At 51.1% G+C, this 11,060-nt stretch overlaps 1 protein-coding gene and 1 pseudogene across 2 annotated transcripts; one reads left to right on the top strand and one right to left on the bottom strand.

Moving 5' to 3' along the window:
• Window positions 1–722: 722 nt before the first annotated feature.
• ARL4D (ARF like GTPase 4D) lies at window positions 723–2,670 on the bottom strand. Of its 2 annotated transcripts, XM_074389131.1 has the most exons (3): window positions 2,557–2,670; window positions 2,113–2,337; window positions 723–1,992 (listed from the first exon to the last, which is right to left on the bottom strand). In XM_074389131.1, exon 3 carries the CDS (start codon window positions 1,924–1,926, stop codon window positions 1,321–1,323), a length of 606 nt encoding a protein of 201 aa, XP_074245232.1. In that variant the 5' UTR covers window positions 1,927–1,992; window positions 2,113–2,337; window positions 2,557–2,670; the 3' UTR covers window positions 723–1,320. The 2 variants fall into 2 exon arrangements, with proteins under 2 accessions (XP_074245232.1, XP_003943707.1); XM_003943658.4 differs by lacking the exon at window positions 2,113–2,337.
• Window positions 2,671–5,709: 3,039 nt separating this feature from the next.
• LOC120366975 (U6 spliceosomal RNA) lies at window positions 5,710–5,809 on the top strand (annotated as a pseudogene).
• The last annotated feature ends 5,251 nt before the right edge of the window (window positions 5,810–11,060 follow it).

The following is an 11,060-nucleotide window of genomic DNA, read 5'->3' as shown; positions in this document are numbered from 1 at the left end:
GTCTTCCCCCTTCTATCTTGGAGCGTGTATGTTCGGCAGTCCTCACCGACACCAACGACAGACAGCTACTACTTCTCCCTCTCCCATGGGAAGAGCTACTGTTCAAAAGCTGGAAAACTCATGGCTTAGTCACCGGGGCCAAGCTGGCTCAATCCAGCCCAGGCCTCCCCAGCACTGCCATCATGCCACCGAGCCAGTCAGCAGGACTGAGTACACAGAGGTGACTTAAGGCCAGGGAGGAATTACTTTCCATTCTCACCACATCCTGTAAGGAGGGGAAAAAAATCAACCAGAGACTGGAGAAGTGGGCAGGATAGGAACAGGATGGCTCCTTCAGGACTTACTTCTACAGACTTAGATGCCCCCAAGGTCAAGAACCTAGGAGCAGCTCAGACCAGCAAAATCTGAGGTTAAATCTGCAAGGAACAGTTGATATAAGGGACAAGTAAGACCCAGAGGATGACGGGAAGGGTGTTAAATCAGAGAAAAAGGAAGTGACCCCACCCAAAAGGCTACAAGGATCAGGCAATAGCTTGAGGGGTTTTCAGCTCCACCCTATCACTTTCACTAGCCATCCATAACACACAAGCTGATTTTTGTAAGTGCTTGCTTTGCAAATTCAGCTTCAAGAGAAATCTCCCTCCCCCGCTCCCCCCAATGCCACATAGAAATCTCGGACTATCTCTGAGGCAAGATAAGGAGAGGAAAATGCCAGACCAAAGTAAGAGCTACAGAGTTATCAGTCTTTAATAACTTACAGGCAAGTGCTAAAAAACAGTTAATACAGAGGACGCACGCGGCTTATAAAAAGGGTCATGGATCTACAAATGTGGGGGAGGGGTTCTTGGCACTTTCACAGACACAAAAATAAAAACTATGTGACTGGTATCCCTAGAAAAGCAGCCTGGGGAGACTCCCCAGTTGGGGGGACAGAGGATGGGGAGACCATTCTTTCATCCCAAACACATTCTCCAAGCCACTTTCTATCCCCCCCAAAACACATCCAATTAAAAAGCCAGAGAAGAAAAACGAGGAACAGGGTCGAGGTAGAGTCACAGTTTACATTTACGCCTCCACGTTCCTGCAGCCCCCACTTCTCCAGAGAGAATGAGGGAGAGATGTGCAAAGCCATCCCATCTCCCATCCCCACCCCAATGTGGCACCAAACAGGAACCCCCCACTCCATGCTCCTCTATCCTTCATAGAGGTGGACGGGTCCTGCACCCAGGCTGACTGAGAGGTCACAGGCTGGCCACACACACCCTGTCCAAGTGTGCAGATCCCTACTAGGTGGGGGGCAAGGGAGGTGGAGGGCTCGGGTCACCGTCTCTTCTTGCTGCCCCGAGCCGCCTTCTTCCTCTTGAGGATCATCTCGTAGAGGCGCTCCAGGCCCTGCTGCAGGCCCAGACCGTCCACAGCGCTGCAGCCTTGCACATGGGTGAGAGTGGCGGCTGCTAGCTCTCGGACTGCCAGCCTCTTCTCCACCTCAGCAGCGCTCAGTGCCCCGGGCTGGTCCTGCTTGTTGGCCAGCACCAGCACCGGCACCCCCTGGTTGTCCGAGGCCCGGCTGATTCGGTGCAACTCCACCTTGGCCTCCTCCAGCCGCTCGGCCTCCGCAGCGTCCACCACAAACACCAGCCCATCGGTCCGGCGGGTGTAAGAGCGCCAGAGCGGTCTCAGCTTCTCCTGCCCCCCGACGTCCCACACTTGGAAGGTGATGCCACGCGACCCCCCGAGGGGCACCCGGATCTTCTCGGTGTTGAAGCCTTTGGTGGGGACACTCTGGACAAACTCCTTGAACTTGAGGCGGTAAAGCAGGGAGGTCTTTCCAGCAGAGTCCAGCCCAATGACCACGACATGCAGGGCTTGGAAGTGGGGCAAGAAGGAGGAGGCGGCGGGTGCCATCTCAGTCAAGTGGTTCCCCATAGTGAACTAAGGCGCCTAGTAGAGGCAGGGAGGAGGCCTTGAAATTGCAGGTTCCAGGGAGCACTCCTGGGTTATCCGAACCAAGAAAAAGTCATGGGAGAGAAAAAGGAGACGTTTAATAACACACACAAGATTGGCAATTTCTTGATCCCTTTCTGAATCAGCGGCCTTTTAAAAATTCCTTGCCTTTTATATTTAAGCTGCAGGTGTAACAGAGGTGCTGCCCAACTCTCTGGGGGGTCGTGGCGGGGCGATGGGACCTAGAGAGACCCCCAGGTCCTGGGCCACTCAAGCTGGGGGTGAGGGCTCGATCCGTGGACGGTGGGCTTCTAGAGCCTCTTCTCAGAGCTTATGGCGCCATCCTCCAGGCAAGATCCCCGCGGCAAGTGCGAAGTCGACAGTGTCCCCAAACTAAGAGTTGGGGTGCAGACGCTGAGGCCGGAGATTGAGTCTGGCTCCCACCGGCCCTCCGCACCCCAAGCCGTTGAAACGGTGCCCTTCCTTACTCCGCGACCTCCGCCCCACCGCCCCGCGGCACTCCCCTGCCCGCCCGCCGTCCTCCGATCGCCAATACTAGCTCCAGCGGCCCCCACCGGGACCGCCTCAGCACGGTCTGGAGTGCCCGCTTACCTCTTGTGAGCCGCGCTCTCCTCGCTCCTTTCCCGGCCAAACACCGCATCCGCCCGCGAGACCCCCGCAGGCACCCAGCGCGCCTCCACCGCCGCCTCTGTGGAGCCTGCCTGGGGCTCGGCCTTAAAAACCCGCGTGTGACGTCACGAGGCGCGGTCCAATCATCGGGGCGGGGCGGGGCGTGGAGCCCCGGGCGCTGCAGCCCCAGCCACAAGCGAAGAGATGCTTGCCCAGTTTGTGGCCGCTCTATTTGATTTTTTTCAATCGCATTCTAATATTTGGAATTAAACCTGGAATTAATCCGGAAGAAAGGATGGGGTGGGGGGGCAAAAGGAACGTGCCTGGCAGCGTTTGACTCGGGAGGAAATACATGAATACCCTAATATTTGCACTACCACTGCATCCCCTCCCCCAGGCAGAAATACCACCCCATATAGAGGCCGACAAGTCTTTCTCCTTTAACCTTCATAATTCAATTGTCAAACCTGTGTGAACCTGGAACCCCACAAAGCAGCTGCTTCACAGCGCTAAGCCCATTACCCACAAGAGCCTGTTAGGGACTGTCTGCCTTTTACAGATAAACAAAGCCATGAAGGGTTAAATGACTTATCAAAGGTTACACATAGCTAGTAAGTGGCTGAGCGAGGATGTCTGAGTCCAGAGCCTGAGCCCCTCACCACTTGGCTTTCCCTCCTCTCTTATCGGGGAAGTTGTAGGGCTAAGCATCCTCAATAGAAATCCTTCAATTGCTAGCTGAGTTTAGTCCAGCAGCAGACCCCTCAAAGGCCTTCCTTGTTAAAATAGATTGACAAAGACAGAATTATTTATCACTCGACAGTGTGTTTGGGTGCAGTAGCTCACATCTGTAATCCCAGTACTTTGGGAGGCCGAGGCAGGCAGATCACTTGAGCTCAGGAGTTCGAGACCAGCCTGGACAACAGGGTGAAACCTCGTCTCTACTAAAAAGACAAAAATTAGCCGGTCTTGGTGGTACATGCCTGTAATCCCAGCTACTCAGGAGGCTGAGGCGGGAGAATCACTTCAACCCAGAGGTGGAGGTTGCGGAAATCTGAGATCGCACCACTGTACTCTAGCCTGGGCGACAGAGTGAGACTCTGTCTCAAAAAAGACAAAACAGCCGGGCGCGGTGGCTCAAGCCTGTAATCCCAGCACTTTGGGAGGCCGAGGCGGGTGGATCATGAGGTCAAGAGATCGAGACCATCCTGGTCAACATGGTGAAACCCCGTCTCTGCTAAAAATACAAAAAATTAGCTGGGCATGGTGGTGCGTGCCTGTAATCCCAGCTGCTCAGGAGGCTGAGGCAGGAGAATTGCCTGAACCCAGGAGGCGGAGGTTGCGGTGAGCCGAGATCGCGCCATTGCACTCCAGCCTGGGTAACAAGAGTGAAACTCCGTCTCAAAAAAACAAAACAAAACAAAACAAAACAAACAAACAAAAAACCAATATTTTTACTGATCTCATTCATACTGTGTGCTCTGAATAAGACAGAGAGACCGTGGATAAACAGAGGATGTCTCGGCTGTGGAACCAGGCCTCAGAGGGCTTAAGACTGATCACTGGCAGTGACAGAATGAGACAGCACATGTATTGGGTCTTTGTAAATCATGAGATAGCATTTGTAGGATTTCAGAGGAGAGAGAGAATATGTCAACTGGAAGCTTCTGGAAAGGTTTATAGACGTTCTTTAGCCCTGTGTAGGACTGCTTAGAGGGGCACAGGAACAAGTGGAGTCTCCCCAGCCACTGCAGCCTGCTACAGTCTCAGCAGCCCTGAAAGGAAGGAGATGTCACACAAAGGGGCACTGTGACCAAAAGGACAACAGTAATTAGGTGGAATTGCTCGGGGAAGGGAGGGAAGGGCAAGTCAGAGAAGAATGAAGTTGTACATTGTAACTTTAATATTTGCATTTTTGCCTGGAGGTTGGATTCATTTATTTATTGTATAATTCAATATTAACCTTTTTAAAGGCTATGTGTGAGAGGGATTGCAAAAAGGAGAGGGGAAGTCACTGCCAGACAGCAGGGCCCAGCCTTTTCCTGCCCACCCGCCTCAATCAAGTGCTGATAAATAAGCTTCCCATCTGTTTGTCACCAGCATGCCTTGCCACCTCCTTCTTCCCCCCTGCCCTACAAAACCAGCCACCTGGTTTCCCCAGCAATGCAGGGAGCCTCCCCAAATCCCTAAAGACCTTAGGAAATTAGTCTAAGATTAAGACCTTAGGAAATTAGTTTGTTACACCCCAAGTTGGAGTGTGACAGATTGCAGCAGCAGCTAATGTACCAAAGATAGAGCTGAGCATGGTGAAGTTAGGAGAGGGGAAGACGGAGCAGGCCCAGGGCTGAGCAGCCACTGGGTGCTAGGCTCTGCTCTAGGAACTTTGTTTACTTTTCCTTTTTTAATACACGAGTCCGCCAGGCGCGGTGGCTCACGCCTGTAATCCCAGCACTTTCGGGGGCCAAGGCAGGCAGATCACCTGAGGTCGGGAGTTCGAGACAAGCCTGACTAACATGGAGAAACCCCATCTCTACTAAAAATACAAAAAAATAGCCGAGCATGATGGTGCATGCCTGTAATCCCAGCTGTTTGGGAGACTGAGGCAGGAGAATCACTTGAACCTGGGAAGTGGAAGTTGTGGTGAGCCAAGATCGCGCCATTGCACTCCAGCCTGGGCAACAAGAGCAAAACTCCCTCTTAAAAAAAAATACACAAGTCAACCCCATGAAGTAAGTATGGTTAGTCTAAAAAGAAGAAACTGAAGCACAGAAAGATTAGGTAATCTGTTGAAGGTCATCCAGCTAGAAACTGATGTTATAATGTCTATGAGACTGAAAACACACAGAAACTGAAAACACACAAGTTGCCTTGTTTCTGCCACAATCTTTGAAGCTTCTTTAACATGGCTCCTATAATATATCTTGGGACTCACACCCAAGATAGAAATTGTCACTTATCCGATAAAGGAAATGAAACTGACAATCCCACCCCACCCTTCTGTCTTTCATGTTTGCCAGAGAAGGTGTTAATGAACAAATGGGAAGCAGAAGGTGGGGCTGGGGAGGGGTAATGAAAGGTACCCGGCTTGTCCAGGTAGCACTAAGCTATAAGCCTATACTGCTGAGACCATCTGAATATTTGTACATTAAGCAATTTTTCTTTTTTTGGAATGATACAGAGATTAGCATGGCCCCTGCACAAGGATGACATGCAAATTTATGAAACATTCCAAATTTTTAAAAATTAAAATAAAAATTATTATTATGATTTTTTTTTTTTTTTTTTTTTTTTTTTTGAGACGGAGTTTCGCTCTTGTTACCCAGGCTGGAGTGCAATGGCGCGATCTCGGCTCACCGCAACCTCCGCCTCCTGGGTTCAAGCAATTCTCCTGCCTCAGCCTCCTGAGTGGCTGGGATTACAGGCACGTGCCACCATGCCCAGCTAATTTTTTGTATTTTTAGTAGAGACAGGGTTTCACCATGTTGACCAGGATGGTCTCGATCTCTCGACCTCGTGATCCACCTGCCTCGGCCTCCCAAAGTGCTGGGATTACAGGCTTGAGCCACCGTGCCCGGCTATTATTATTATTTTTTACAGACAAGATCTCGCTCTGTTGCCCAGGCTGGAGTGCAGTGGCAAGATCATAGATGATGGCAGCCTTGAGCTCCTGGGTTTAAGAGATCCTCCACCTCAGACTCCTGAGGAGCTGGGACTGCAAGCACGTGCCACCACATGTGGCTAGAGAACTACTTTAGATTGAAGTAAGAGTGTACTGGAGAACCTTTCAAAGAGGGGACACTGAGCCAAGGTTTAAGTGACACTGAGTCAGATAAGCATCATTCTTCCTCAGAACTGTCTCCTCCACCAGACTAAGCCATCAAGGGCAGCCGCTGGTTCTGATCTGTAGCTCCACCATGCCCAGCACCATGCCTGGCACACACAGGCAGTCAGAAAATCTTGTGCCGGGCGCGGTGGCTCAAGCCTGTAATCCCAGCACTTTGGGAGGCCGAGGCGGGTGGATCACGAGGTCAAGAGATCGAGACCATCCTGGTCAACATGGTGAAACTCCATCTCTACTAAAAATACAAAAAATTAGCTGGGCATGGTGGTGCGTACCTGTAATCCCAGCTACTCAGGAGGCTGAGGCAGGAGAACTGCCTGAACCCAGGAGGCGGAGGTTGTGGTGAGCTGAGATCGTGCCATTGCACTCCAGCCTGCGTAACAAGAGCGAAACTCCGTCTCAAAAAAAAAAAAAAGAAAAAGAAAAAAAAAAAAAAGATTTAACAGAGTCAAAGATGGGGATGACACTGGACAGAGAGGTTGCCCTCAGGGCATGCTGGAACCCAGGCTGAGAGCCCGTGAGTCCCATCATTCCATCCCTCACTAGCAGAGTGGCTTGAAAAAGTAAAAAGCAACTTCCGGCTGGGCATGGTGGCTCATGCCTGTAATTCCAGCACTTTGGGAGGCCAAGGCAGACAGATCACCTGAGGTCAGGAGTTCAAGACCAGCCTGGCTAACAGGATGAAACCCCCATCTCTACTAAAAATAAAAATTTAAAAAAAAAAAAAATAGCAGGGCAGACTGGGCTCGGTGGCTCATGCCTGTAATCCCAGCATTTTGGGAGGCCGAGATGGGTGGATCACCTAAGGTCAGGAGTTTGAGACCAGCCTGGCTAACATAGTGAAACCTTGTTTCTTTTTTTTTTTTTTTTTGAGACGGAATTTCACTCTTGTTACCCAGGCTGGAGTGCAATGGCGTGAGCTCGGCTCACCGCAACCTCCGCCTCCTGGGTTCAGGCAATTCTCCTGCCTCAGCCTCCCGAGTAGCCGGGATTATAGGCACACGCCACCATGCCCAGTTAATTGTAGTTTTAGTAGAGATGGGGTTTCACCATGTTGACCAGGATGGTCTTGATTTGTTGATCCACCCGCCTCGGCCTCCCAAAGTGCTGGGATTACAGGCGTGAGCCGCCGCGCCCAGTGGTGAAACCTTGTTTCTACTAAAAATATTAAAAATTAGCCAGGCGTGGTGGCACTTGCCTATAATCCCAGCTACTCAGGAGCCTGAGGCAGGAGAATCACTTAAACCAGGGAGGCAGAGGTTGCAGTGAGCCGAGATCACGCCATTGCACTCCAGCTTGGGCAACCAGAGCAAAACTACGTCTCAAAAAAAAAAAAAAAAAAAAGGCTGGGCGCTGTAGGCTGTAGCCCACACCTGTAATGCTAGTACCTTGGGAGGCCAAGGTGGGTGGATCACCTGAGGTCAGGAGTCCAAGACCAGCCTGGCCATTATGGTGAAACCCCATCTTTATTTAAAAATAAAAAATAAAAAAATAAAAAAGCAGGACATGAAGGCACATGCTTGCAGTCCCAGCTACTTGGGAGGCTGAAACAGGAGAATAGCTGGAACCAGGGAGGCAGAGGCTGCAGTAAGCCGAGATCATGCCACTGCACTCCAGCCTGGGTGACAGAGGGAGATTTCATCTCAAAAAAAAAAAAAAAAAAAAAAAAAAAAAAAAGGCTGGGCGCGGTGGCTCAAACCTGTAATCCCAGCACTTTGGGAGGCCGAGGCGGGTGGACCACGAGGTCAAGAGATCGAGACCATCCTGGTCAACACGGTGAAACCCCGTCTCTACTAAAAATACAAAAAATTAGCTGGGCATGGTGGCGCGTGCCTATAATCCTAGCTACTCAGGAGGCTGAGGCAGGAGAATTGCCTGAACCCAGGAGGCGGAGGTTGCGGTGAGCCGAGATCGCGCCATTGCACTCCAGCCTGGGTAACAAGAGCGAAACTCCGTCTCAAAAAAAAAAAAAAAAAGTCACTTCCCCTCCTGGAAGCCTCGGTTTCCTCAGCATGTAATGATGTAATGAGGCACTTAGATGTTTCCACGTCCTTTCCCCTTAACAGTCCATGCTCTGGAGCAGGCGTCCCCAAACTTTTTACACAGGGGGCCAGTTCACTGTCCCTCAGACCGTTGGAGGGCCGCCACATACTGTGTTCCTCTCACTGACCACCAATGAAAGAGGTGCCCCTTCCTGAAGTGCGGTGGGGGGCCGGATAAATGACCTCAGGGGGCCGCATGCGGCCCTCGGGGCCGTAGTTTGGGGACACCTACTCTGGAGCAAGGGAGGGTAGGAGGATGAGTGGAGCTCGCCTAGGAAGTGGCTGCTTGTCTCTGCAGCATCTTAAGTACCTGTCTTCGTGAACAAACGAGGGAAAGAGGAGTCTGCAAGAGTAGGGGGTGGGGTGGGGGAAGGACACCAAGGAACGGTTATCAGCTCGGGAATAATGAAGACCAATTTTTCAAATCCCAGTTCTGTTCCCTCATGAAAAAAATGGAGAAAACCCAACCTATCTCTGAGTGTCGGGGAGAAATGTGTGAAAGGGCCCCAAAGGCACGCTTCTCCCAACCAAGAGCTCTTTCCCTGGCAACCATCCCAAAATCAAGTCCCAGCGTGGAGCCAAGGGCTAGAAATAAGTAGATGCTGCCCCCTGGTGGATATATTTGTCACTGCCTGATTGGTGAAGAACAGCTGAGTCGCCGAGCGTGAAGTTAATTCAGGTTCCTTTCCCGGCTTCCGAAGTCTTCCTTTCAGACAGGGCCTTTCCTGCAGTTTCAGGTTGGATATTAAAAAATACACCAGCTGAGCGCTGTGGCTCACGCCTGTAATCCCAGCACTTTGGGAGGCTGAGGTGGGGGAATCACGAGGTCAGGTGTTCAAGACCAGCCTGGCCACGCTAATGAAACCCTGTCTCTACTAAAAATACAAAAATTAGCCGAGCATGGTGCCCTGTGCCTGTAGTCCCAGCTACTCTGGAGGCTGAGGCAGAGAATTGCTTGAACCTGGGAGGTGGAGGTTGCAGTGAGCCATGATCGTGCCACACTGCACTCCAGCTTGGGCAACAGAGTGGGACTCCGTCTCAAAAAAAAAAGAATAAAGAAAAAGAAAATACATCCTCTTTGGGCCGGGCTCGGTGGCTTATGCCTGTAATCCCAGCACTTTGGGATACTGAGGCAGGCAGATCACGAGGTCAGGAGTTTGAGACCAGCCTGGCCAACATGGTGAAACCCTGTCTCTACTAAAAATACAAAAATTATCTGGGCGTGGTGGCGGTGCCTGTAATCCCAGCTACTTGGGAGGCTGAGGCACAAGAATGGTTTGAACCTGAGAGGCTGAGGTTGCAGTGAGCGGAGATCACCATTGCAGTCCAGCCTGGGCAACAGGGCAAAGCTTGGTCTCAAAAAACAAAACAAAACAAAACAAAAACACCCTCTTCAAGTTTTTAGTGTGTGAGTGATACCAAATTAAAATGAACATTATTTGAGCAGAAACTCTAAATTTGACGACATTTTCCATGAATTTACATAGAGTTTAATAATAGGTCCAGGGAACACTGACTGAGGCAGGCAGGAGATGGCTGCAACGTGGGGAAGTTTTTTTTGTTCTTTTTCTTTGAGACAGGGTCTCACTCTATGGCCCAGGCTGGAGAGCAATGATGTGATCTCAGCTCACTGTAACCTCCACACCCTGGGCTTCAGTGATCCTCCCACCTCAGCCCTCGAGTAACTGGGACTACAGGCATGCATCACCATGCCTGGCTAATGGTTTTTTTTTTTAATTTTCTTTTTTTTAGATGGAGTCTCACCCAGCCTGAGTGCAGTGGCATGATCTCAGCTCAATACAACTTCCGCCTCCCAGGTTCACAGGCATGTGCCACAACGCCTGGCTAATTTTTGTATGTTTAGTAGAGGCAGGTTTTCGCCATGTTCCTCAGGCTGGTCTTGAACTTCTGGGCTCAAGTGATCTACTCGCCTCAGCCTCTCAAAGTTCTGGGATTACAGGCGAGAGCCACCATGCCAGCCTCGGGAAGGTTTTCAAGAGCTCGGTTGCAGCCATGGTGTGATGTCTGCAGGCTATCCACGTGGTGACAGATGTCCAGAGTGCATTGGCTCAGGAGCCTGGAGCTCAGGGGAGGCCTTTGTTGGAGGGGTGGACTTGGGTGGTCAGTAAGAAACAGACCCATGAGCCCTGAGATGGGTGGGATTCCCCAGGGAGCAATGGGGTGAGAGGAGGAAAGTGGCCCATAACACTGTCACGAGCATCTCTACATTCAAGGCAGGGAAATCAAGTGAAGGATGGAGAAGCAGCATCTGGAGAGGCAGGAGGAAAACCATGGGACTTTAAAAGGCCACAAAACTGCAAGTGCCTGAAGCCAAAGAAAGTAAGGACTTGAGGAAGGAAAAGGGAGTGGCCCTCAGCATCCAGAGACTGAGAGGCCAGAAGGAATTCAGACAGCCTGGAGATGGGGATCCCCAGGAGGTATTTCTAGGGGTGGCTAGAGAAGGGGACTGGAGATTTGGAGGACAGTTATCTCAACAGAGGTGACAGTGCCAAGAAGGGTTCTCTCCAGGAAATGTAGACTTGAACAAGGACTGAGATGGCCTTGGAGAACTTGCAGGAGACCAAGGGAGCCATCAGGAAAGCAAC

Source organism: Saimiri boliviensis, chromosome 17 (genome assembly GCF_048565385.1).
Source record: "Saimiri boliviensis isolate mSaiBol1 chromosome 17, mSaiBol1.pri, whole genome shotgun sequence".
In the NCBI taxonomy this organism is placed as follows: Eukaryota; Metazoa; Chordata; class Mammalia; order Primates; family Cebidae; genus Saimiri; species Saimiri boliviensis.
The sequence above is the reverse complement of the archived record's forward strand: the minus strand, read 5'-3'. Positions and strand labels throughout refer to the sequence as shown.

Coding starts and splice junctions, on each gene's coding strand:
- ARL4D (XM_074389131.1), bottom strand. CDS start 1,926: ATGGGGAACCACTTGACTGAGATGGCACCCGCCGCCTCCTCCTTCTTG.